The 11,668-nt window shown below is 35.5% G+C and overlaps 1 protein-coding gene across 1 annotated transcript; it reads left to right on the plus strand.

Annotated features, from left to right (window-relative positions):
• Positions 9,114-11,342, plus strand: LOC109850703 (protein LURP-one-related 8-like). Its single transcript, XM_020420759.1, has 2 exons — positions 9,114-9,440; positions 10,415-11,342. Exons 1-2 carry the CDS (start codon positions 9,174-9,176, stop codon positions 10,880-10,882), a joined length of 735 nt encoding a protein of 244 aa, XP_020276348.1. The 5' UTR covers positions 9,114-9,173; the 3' UTR covers positions 10,883-11,342.

Consider the following 11,668-nt stretch of genomic DNA (forward strand, 5'->3'; position numbering starts at 1 on the left):
CTAAGGCCACAATATGGGGAATATTAGAAGCCCCACTTGGAAGTTGGAGATAATTAAATCGGCGGAAGGAGTCATGTTTTGGTGGTAAGTGCAAATCCAATGACTTCTGACCCATAGAAATTAAAACATAGTGGACAATTTCATAAAATTGAGTTTAATACTTCTACTCCTATCTATATCTATTTATCTATCTATATACTAAATCAAGGTCATATGGTTGCCACTTGGCAACTTCTTAAAATTTTAGATATTAAAATTTATTTTTTACAATTCAAATAAACAATATGATAATATGTTTTTTTATTCAAAACATCATGTTATAGGTAACAATGTTAATCAAAAACATCCAAGCTAAAAAAAAAGCCCTAACACAACAAATATGGCTTGTTTCAAAACCTCTTCCTATCAGGATGTAGCACACTTTGCAAAAATGGCGAAGGGTCTTCGAGCCATACCACATAGTCATCAAGATCTTTACCTCTCCATGCTAATATATACATGAGCTGCTTCATCACCCATTAGATGAAGTACCTGAAAATCTCAATCCTCTAGTTGTGAACAAGAAAGCCCATGAACTTCTCATGTCGATCAACTGTACAGCCTCAACCCCAAGTATTTTAGAGCACTCCATTTGTGTGATCATTGTTATGTTCTTGCTAAAAGCAAACGACTGAGATTTCCACAAATTTATTATTAGTCCTGAGTCTCTTTCGTACTTATTTAAGACTTGTCTCATTGTTTCACACTCCTCCTTCGTCGCATGAAAAAAATAGCAAACTGTCTTCAGCAAAAATAAATAAATTAATAAAGACATTGACGGACATTCACTTGCTATTGAAACTCAACGCAAATGCCCACAATTCTCTGCATCTCTTATAAGCATTGTAAGTCTCTCGGCACAAAAAGAAAAAGATATGGAGGTAAAAGGATCTCCCTGTTGATTTCCCCTATCTGGCATTTGCATGGTGATTGACCTCGAATGCAAGAACATTGTCTGTAATCAATCTATCGATCGAGGATAAAAGCACTCTGGCTTTTTGAAATGATTTGGGGGAGAACTCTCCTTAATCTATTTGCCAAGACTTTCGAAATTATCTTGTACACTACATTACACAAACTAATGGTTCGGAATTGCGTCATCTGTTCCGGCTTTGCATTCTTCTGGATGAGCAATATATGTGTGTTATTTAATAATAATGATAATATTGAGAATATGAAAAGCCATCTTTACAGTGTATATAAAAGATCCATTAATAAAGAAACTTTTCATTATGTATAACCTCCAAATAATTGAAGCCATGAATTAAATTATACTTTTGTAACCCATCATTAACGTATTAATTCTCTTGCGAACCCATTCAAATTCTCGACTCATAACATCTCTTTCTCTACTAATTTACTATAAAAATTCATCATCGTCATCTTCATCCTACAATATTTTATACAAACATTGATAAAAAAAAGAAACTCCATTGTAACTTCATGAGCATGGGAAAAAATGTATAATTAATTTCTATTTTTATTTTATTGATAGTATATATGACATTTTGCATTTTATTTCAGATTCCACTTCCATTCGATACAAACAAAGTGGTATTACAAAATATGTGATTATTTATACAATTATATTTTAGTGGATGAAATTAATATGAATATATTTATTAAATTACATTTTAGCATTTATAAATGTAATATGTTGAATAAAGTTAAATCGTAATTCAACAATATGTTTTAGAAATTTAAAGCTTACTCAAGTTCTAATGATTAGAAGAAAGCATTTTTAATAAAAGGAATATATCACACAAAAAAAGAAAAGGATGTAGTCTTGTTTTATAAATAGATATATCCTAACTCTATTGTTCCCGTTATGTATATAGTAAGTTTAACAAATTTAAAGCGTAATTCAAACACTCATGACTATAAACAAGTTATTTAGGATGATAAAATCTTAGAAAAAAGAATAATTGTTTAACTTTCTTAAATATTTATAGTTTAGATTTTTATTTTATTATTTCGGTAAATAATGTACATCTTGAAAAAAAAATCCTACAGCAATGTGCGGTATAACACTAGTCATTGTACATGTTGGATTGTTTAATTAGTTCGTATAATTTGTAACAATATCTTAATCTTAATTTGATTGAATCTTATTAATTCAAAGAATTTCTTGATTCACGATGATAAAAGAGAATGGATATGGGAAGCAAAAAAGATGTTTACTGTCAAGTCCTTTTATCATTTTCTTAATGATGGAGGAGTGAGATATGACTGTATGAATTTATGGGGCCTCCATGTTCCTTTAAAGGTTAAGGTGTTAGTTTGGTTGGCTTTAAGGGAGGGTTTGAATACTAAAGATATGCTGAATAGAAAGGGTATTCATTTAGAGAAAACATGTTGTTTCTGTTCAAAAAAAGATGAAGATCATGCACATTTATTTCTTAATTGTGAGTTTGTATACTCAATCTGGAGATCTATTCAATTCAAGTTGAAAACTGGTAATGATTTTAGAATGAATTCTTTGAAAGAAGTTTGGCTATGCTGGAGTGGTGGTATTGGTGGAGAGCCTAACTTGAAGAAGTTAGTGTTGATTTGCTCCCTGATCTGGTGTGTGTGACAGGAACGCAATGATAGATTGTTTTCTAATAAAAAGAAAGGATCTCTTCTCCTCCTGAATAAAATTGTGACTTATTCAACCTTCTGGTTAGGTTCTAAAGAGATTTCTGCTCGAGCTGCTAGGTTACAGAAAAGGAGGAGAAAAAAAGCTGCTGGGAGGCTTAATAATGATGGCACAACTGCTGGCGGGATGACTGAGCTCCAAGTGATCCAGTTGGAATGAAGCTTTCACAGATTGTTTGTTGCGGTTTGGTGGATGGAAAGATAAGTCTTTTGTTTTCTGCTGTTGTGTATAGCATGGGGTTGTATGCAGTGTATTTGCTTGCTATGTCGGGCTTTTGTTCTCTTTTTGGGAGATTATGTCTGGTACTTTGGACATGGGGGTGTGGATTGGCTTTGTAAGTTTTTGGTTTAAACAGTAGTTCATGCTCTATGGTTGGGAGTATGTTCTTTTTTTGTAACAACCAGTTATCTTAATTTAGCTGGCTGGAATACCTTAGTGGTATTCCATCCTTTCTCTCAAAAAAAATGTATAAATTTTTTAAATACGGGGACCATAGTTTCCCGTGGATTGTTGTTTACTTAGAATTAGTCTTTTTTATATTGATTTCTAAGCAACCACGTTGGCAAACACTACTTTTTGTTCGTACTTGTAGCTAATGTACGTAACAACATTCTTTGGGTAGTAAAAAAGACATTCTTGTAAAAGATAATTAACTATTGCGACTCCAGTTACGAACAGTAGTTAAGAGTAATTAGATATTAGCCCTTAATTTCAATAATTCCATATGACCAATTTGAGGGACTAATATGGAATAATTGAAGATGTGGGGACTAATATCTAAATAATCCAAATGTCAGGTAGCTACCTGTTGCAAACTGGGGTGTAGTGTAATTGTTGCAAACTCACATCCTCGGGCATAACCCCCCTCTACCTACAGTACAGGGTTCCTCTTGATTTTTTTTTAAATCTCAAGCGATATTTTTTTAAAATCTCAAGCGGGACCCTGCACTGTGGGCCCCCCCCACACCGGCCCAGGCGTCCGTGTATCATTTTTTAACTCGCAATTAAATTTTCCGCACCCTACAGTCAATAGTACTATTAATTAGTCTAACTTGTCAGCACATGGTCAATAACGCGTGCTGCACGTGCATTCTCATCCTGCTCATCATGAATGCAGCACGCACACGGGTCGCACGAGGAAGAGACAAAGCTCAATTGCATGCTGGATATGAACTTTCCCATTATAGAAATCACATAGATGATAGACCTAACTACGTCTTGTCATAATAAGCCCTTTGTGCACCGCCCTCTGCAGAAAAAATATATGACCTTGTTGTCATTATTAGCATCAAGAGTTTCTCATCATTAAGATTTTTTTATATTAAATATTCATTACTACTACTCCTAGTTTGGTGCAAGTTTGTGGGCAATGTTTGGATCGCTTGAAATGGTAGCTATACGCCTATACAGTAGTTGACGGTCTCATTGTTTGGGTAATTGGATAACTAATTATTTCAGAGGCATTAATTCACACCATCAATCCTACATATCATATAAAACCTTGATTCATATCCCAAGTAGGACAAGGTAAGATATTATTTCTCTTTGGTTTATAGCAAATAATCCTACATGCCTATTTAGAATGGGATTTTGAACAAAATAAAGATAAAAATAATTTTCCAGCTATATAATGTTATCTTTAGCAACCCATTCAAAATTCCTTCTACGTATGTGTACATGAGTTAAGTTTGAAGTACTAGCAAAGAATCGAAGTTAGCTAGAAAATCTTAATCATACGTAATTGGACTTAGTATTTCCATTAAGTTATTCAATTGTATTGCGTACGTAGAAAGTAAGTTTAGCCTATTCTTTTTTTTGATAGAAAAACAAGGGATATACCCTGTTCAATTAAAGATAAAAATATTTTGTACAAAATATGGATACGAAATGTATCCTGATGTTAGATAACAATAGGCTTAGTTCCATATGACTAGGGATGTATGACCTTCTTCTTTCAGGGATCCATGAAGGTGAAGAGAGGGCATTGCCGTCATTCACCGTTGACATAGATACAAGAAAGAACCAAAGCCAGCCATAAATATAGTTATATGTACTAAAGTACTGATGTCTAACAAGCTACAAAAGTATTAAAAGCTAACCAAACATAATATACAAGAAGAACTCTCCCAAAAAGCTATCTAAGAAGACTGAACAACACATTTTAAGAATTGCTTCGAGGAAGAGGGTTGTTTTCCAGCATATCCAAGACTTGTTGAGCTTTTGTACCAGATTTAGAACCTGACCAATCATATAAACAAGAGATTGCATTGTTAATGATAGATAGATGACTGAACTTTGCTTGCTCAAAAAGATATTTATTCCTTGCAATCCAAATACTCCAACATATTGAAGAAAAGATAGAACGCCATAAAATTCCTTTAGTATTTTGTAATTTCACCAAGATTTGAATAAAGTCTCCAAAAGAAGATGGCTCTTGGGATGAAAATAAGAAGTTTCTGAAATGATCCCAGACCTGTTTAGATAACGGGCAAGAGAAGAAAAGATGGTCTCTAGTTTCCAGTTGAAGAGAACAAAAAGAGCAAATAGAATTACCTTGCCAGCCTTTTTTCTGAAGATTTTCTTTGGTGTTCAATCTAAGTTTAGCCTATTCGTATAATTTAGGATATATTTGCTCCGTATTGACTAAATAGAAAATTAAATATGAGTTTATGAGAGATATGGGTTTTCTCACACTAATACTACTCATTGTCATATGAGAGGATTGCTCATATAACAATAACTAGTGTGCGTCCCGTGCAAAACACGTCCCCCTATTTTTTTTAAGCAGTGTATTTTGAACTTGTCTCCCTCTAAGTTTTAATACATTTGATTTAATTATTGTATGCTTAAAATTAGAAATTTTTGAACTTGTCTCCCTCTAAGTTTTAATACATTTGATTTAATTATTGTATGCTTAAAATTAGAAATCATATCTACTCCTCTATACTTAAAGAATGATCCAAATTTTAATACATTTGATTTAGAAATCTTATCTACTCATCTATACTTAAAGAATGATCCAAGTTTTAATACATTTGATTTGCTTTACTGTTTATGATACAGTAAAATACTATAGCATGAATAGTAACTACAAGTATGGATGAGCATATTTGATTTATGCCACAGTAAATTACTGCACCATGAACACCAATTTTGAGCACAGAGAGCTAGATTTGATTTACTGTTTATGCTACAATATTTATTGAGATATTTTCTGTAGCATGAATACTAATCCTTGGATTCTCCTTTAAGTATAGAGGAGTAGATGTTGCTTAATCTCAACTAGGTAAATAGAGAGGAGAGAGAGAGAGAGAAAACTCCATAACAACACTCGGTTGACATTCAACAATATGATCGTAGAGCAGAGGGTTCTCGCATAGCACATATGATGATGATACTTATTAATTAACCTGTTAATAAACAAATGTATAACTGTAGGTTGTCTAAAACTTATTGCACATAGTTGATCCCCATCAAATACCAATGATGAAAGTTACAATTTGACGACTTCCAAAAGACTACAATTTAAAAACTTTCACATAGATTGATGATTGTTACAATCTGACAACATTCACAATAACCGATGAAAGCTCTAATTCAACAGCCTTTACAATCAACATCGGGAGTTACAATCTGACGACTCTCATATTTTTAAGGAGCTAAGACGAATGTTACAAGATGACGATCTTTGCAACGTTCTAATAAAAAACTACAAATTAACGGTCTCTTTAAATCAAAACACAAGTGGTCTCATTCCAGAGTCAAAGCAATGCAAATGCAGCTCAAACCTGGCCGCAAACGCAGCTCATATTTATCTCCAAACGCTGCAAACGCAGCTTAGATCCAGCTGTCAATGCAACTCATGTTCGACCGCAAACGCAACCTCTGAACGCTACAGACACAGCTTAGATTCACCTGCCAACGCAGCTTCCAAGCGCTACCAAACATAGCTTCCAAGCTGCCAACGCAGCTTCCAAACGCTGCCAAACGTAGCTTCCAAATCGTTGCAAACGCAGCTTCCAAACCGCTGCAAACGTAGCTTCCAGATGCTGTGTCCGAGCTTCCAGACGCTGCGTTCGAACTTCCAAATGCTGCGTTTGAACGCAGAATTCATGCCAGAACGTAATTCTTGCGTTTGACTCATTCAAACACGAGCTGAACGGTTTTTAAAACTATTTCCCACGATTTGAGGGGATCACAACTCTACTCAGGAGTGATTTAAGAAGGGGGAGGGGGTTACATCCCATAAGCCCCACAAAGGAGCGATTTTAGGGGCGGTTACACCCCCTAATTGCCTATAAATAATTAAAAGATCAGCTTAGTTCGGATATTTAGATCTTTTGAGCATTTTCGGATCTAGAGATCAGCAAAGAGCTTCTTCAATCATCCGATCTGGAAGCATTCTTCGGCAACAGAACTCCTTGGAGTCTTGGCACTTGGTATATTAACCGAATTTTGGTTCAAATCAACTCTTCTACAGAGTTTAAACTAGCACAGAGTTCTTAAACTCGTTAAGAGTTATTTTTAAACTTACCACATAAGTTTTATCGACTTCAATCCAGCGAGGCGAAACGTCGGATGGTCAACGAGAAGCAAACTCGATGCGAGTTTTGAGGGAGAAATCTCATCGATACCAAGAAGAACTCAGGTTAAACAAAGGGAATGATCTCCGTCGACCATTCTCTCTTTTGTAATTCAGGAAACCGATTGAGGGAATTATAACTTTTTTTTCTAAGTTTGTTAGAGAGAGATTACAAAGACAGAATTGTAATTAATTCTTTTCTGAACCGTCAGAGAGAATAATACAAATTTAATTCTCAATTTTCTTCTTTAATTTTCTCACCAAACAATAACATTTTGCTGAAGTCATCAACAACTACTTAAGGACACATGGCTCAACTCTACATTGATCATCACGATGTTATATACTAGCTTACCAATAACCATAGAATCAAAATATACATGTCATCGACACCAAAGAGAACGACACTCAAGATCCAAAATGATATATTGAGCTTGAACAGGTCATAGAACAATGTGCAAGCACGTTGACATTCTTATTACTAATACTTGCAGTAACGTATCACAATTTAACCACATAATTTAAACTTAACAGTTATGCGTTTACCGTTTACGCACGTATGAAGGAAGTAATTGGTAAACGATACCACAACAAACATTAATACGCTTTGTTAATCGCATTATTATCCTTGTTAGTTGTTATCATTATCTCCCTCATTTAATAATCAACTAATAATGATTAAATGATGGCCCCAGTCTCCATGACAAGATACGCACTAAAATCTTTGAGTCTCTGACAGGCCGGAAACTTATCTTCAGCCAATTGAATACCCAGCGCGTCCCTATCCACCTGCCACGTGGCACTCCTCCATCCACAATCTTCATTTTACCTTGGAAGCAAAGACAATCATCATTTAATTAATACCGCCCTAAACTATAATAATCATAACTGTCGTTTCCGTATTAGTATGTTTAATTTCTTTTAACGTGAAAAAAAAACTTTTAATATTTTCGAATCAATCTCTTGTATCACTGAAATTGTTATCTGCTCCCTCAAATCTTATAAAAATTTTGAAAAATAGTCTCTCAAATTACTAAATTTGGTTTTAGATCTGCAAACTGAAAGTCAGATCGTTAATTTAGCATTTGTAATAAGTCTTTAATAATCTAATAATAATTTAACATTAAGCACTTGTAGTTATTATTTCCAATCTATCGAGTTCTCACGGTAGTTCCCCTCCACCCCCTTAAAAAAAAAAGAAATGATAGGGGCACACCTTAAACCACACCTCTAACCATACCCCCTCTCCCATTTGCTACAGTACTCCGGGCCCCACATGAGTTTTTAAATTTTAAAAACTCATGTGGGGTCCGGAGTACTGTAGCGAATGAGAGAGGGGGTGTGGTTGGAGGTGTGGTTTGGGGTGTGCCCCTAACACCACTCTAAAAAAAACATTCCCACTTTACCTTCAACTTAATAGTTTTTTTCCCATGTTTAGGACGGAGGACTACCATGACGGTTTAATACACCTAAAATAATAACTATAATAACTTGATGATTAAAATGTTAGGTTAACGACTTCGTAGAAATACTAGGTAGGTAACAGTTAGGGATTGTTCTGTTCTTTTGAGTTTACGCTAGATCCTCCAATACTTACAAATTGTTTCAAATTAATCTCTTTAGTCGAATGTAGCATTAGCAACACACAAGAATTGGAGGGCCTAATAACAATTCAATGGTTTGAGGAGCTAATTTAAAAATACCAAGGATTTGAGGTTCTAATAGTGACAAATCCCTGATCACGACTAATCCCCCTATCACGTGACGGGCGGCATCCCTCGTCATTTATCAAGGGCATTTGCGTCCATCAGGGGTATAAATAGGGGAGGATGTCAGACGAGAGTGGAAGCCAACCAAAAAAAAAAACTCTTTCGCTCACCTCGCTCGGCTTTTTTCGTGAGTAAATTCGTGCGGATGACGAGAGTCCATCCGAATGCAAACGCTGCCGTCCATAACGCTGTTAAGGAGAGGGAGGAGACGGCGTTAACGGGGAGAGAAGCCGAGGAGACGGAAGTGCTGACGGTTTGGCGGAAGTCGCTGCTATTTAACGGTAACGGGTTCACGGTATTTGACGGTAAAGGGGATCTGGTGTTTAGAGTCGATAACTATGCGTCGGAGAATAAAGGGGAGATCGTGTTGATGGATGCCTCGGGGAAACCGCTGCTAACGATCCGACGGAAGGTATGTTTTTGCGTTAAACACCCTTCAGTTTGTGCTATTTGTCGGATACTTTCACTAAAGACCCTCTAGTTACAGATATGGCATGCTTTACACCGGAATAACAGGATTCCATCATAAACGGCATAATAAAGTTTTGTTAAAAATAGTTCTATAGTTTTATGTGACCTTAAAGAGATGGTAGATCGCGAAAGCAATTGTTGTGCAAATAAGTTGGCTAAAGACTCTAGCTTAGTTTAGATCTAGGTTTTTGGACGAGGATGCATATAACTCTGGATTTCTTTAAACTAGCTAGTGAGATGATGAGTTTTTCTACGAGTTATTTCACTTTAGGCCTTCTGCGCGCTTAATTTAATTAACCCCAAAAATCAAAAAGTGTATCAGTTTCTAAATTAGGTGAATGTATCAATTTTCCCATTTTAAAAATACTTTTAAAGTTGACCTTGCTTCTTATAGGATGTAGCCTTAGCTATGCGGCGCGATTGGCGATTGGCCCACGGATGATTGATTAAGAAGCAAAATACGAATTGACGTTTGCTTTCTAATTATATATTAACTCTTTTTCAGAGGCAAGTGTGAACTGTAAAGGTGTCACTTCGCTTTGTAGTCGCTTTCTATATGTACGTCATTTCCTTAAGACGTATTAAATAAAAATTTCATATCATTAATTTCTTCATATAAATTTAATATTCATAACTATCTATGAAATTATTTCTCATAGGAAGCCATAGTTAGCTCATTCCTTCATACATGTCTTACTAAATCATATCCCAACCAGTACACTAAAAAAAAAAAAACTTTATATTAACAATTTATTTTATTTGAAGAAAATTTCAAATAAAATAAGTATTTTCATCTACTCTGCTTTTACGATAATGTTTTAGTGTTCCAACCACATCTAAAATTTGAAATTTTATGTAGTTGAGTCGATTTAATATCGTCTTATAAAGATACCATGATCCAATTTCTTATGCCAGAAGCTGAGCCTCGGCGACCACTGGCTGATCTATGACGGCGAAGAATCAACCAACCCCCGGTTCTCCGTCAAGAAACAAATCAACTTCCTCCCCACCAAAACCTTAGCCCACATCAACCACTGCTACTCCCTCAAGTCCAGCAGCCGCAGCAACTCCCCATGCTCCTCTCCAAGATCCCCCTTCAGCAGCGGCTCGTCCTCGCCCTGCTCATCACCGAGGGCAGGCTCAACCCCAACATTCGAGGTCGAGGGATCCTACACCCAGCGCTGCTGCGTGATATACGATGACACTCGACGGAAGATTGCGGAGATTAAAAGGAAAGAATCCAGCGGTGGAGTTGCGTTCGGGCTTGACGTGTTCAGGCTCATTGTGCAGCCTGGGTGTGATGCTGCGACTGCTATGGCGATTGTTATTCTTCTTGAGCAGATGTTTGGCTCCCGGAGCTCGTCGCTGCTCATCAAGGGTTAAAAAATTGCAGATGTACCGTCCGTGCCAGGGGAATTAGCTATTTTTTTTAAAACTATTTTATTAGCGCTTAAATCATTTGATGTCTAAACGGAATTCTAATTTTTAACCGAATAGGATTCCGTTTTGAAATCAAGAGTGTGAAAGTGCTAATAATATAATTTAGGATGGTAAATGGCTAGTCCTCTGCAATTCAGCGTATATTCTACAATTAACAACAAAAAGGAACACCTTTTTTTATTTTTTTTTTTTTTTTTTTTTTTATTTTTTTTTTTTTTTTTTTTTTTTTCTGTTATCACCGAGAAAGATCTCGGTGTTCTTTTTTTTTATTTAGATTTTTCATTTGGCTTCCGGTGGCTGTGTAGTATTTGTGGAAAGGGCCGTGGAAGTTACAAGCGCTTAAGAAAATTTTGGTGTCACAGATTATATATGAATATATATCGTTGCTGCCTTTATTGTGTCAGGTTTTCAGTTTTTTAATAAAGCCTGCAATATGAGGCAAATCGTGTAGCACTAGTAGATAAGCATGTATTGGTGTCGATATATATACACCTATTATTTATTATATAATTTCGTTTTAGGTATGCAAAATTTGTAACATTTTTAAGCTCATTATTTATCATGCAGAAATCATATACCACGTTTTTTTAAATAACCCAGCCCAGAATAGAATTGATAGTCACGGAATTAAAACTGATGGTCCTTATCTGTCAAGGTGTTCACTCACCCAAGATATAATATTTGCTATGTAATGCAATAAGAGTCCTAGTTAACTCTCAAGAGTTCTAG

This window comes from Asparagus officinalis, chromosome 7 (genome assembly GCF_001876935.1).
Source record: "Asparagus officinalis chromosome 7, Aspof.V1, whole genome shotgun sequence".
In the NCBI taxonomy this organism is placed as follows: Eukaryota; Viridiplantae; Streptophyta; class Magnoliopsida; order Asparagales; family Asparagaceae; genus Asparagus; species Asparagus officinalis.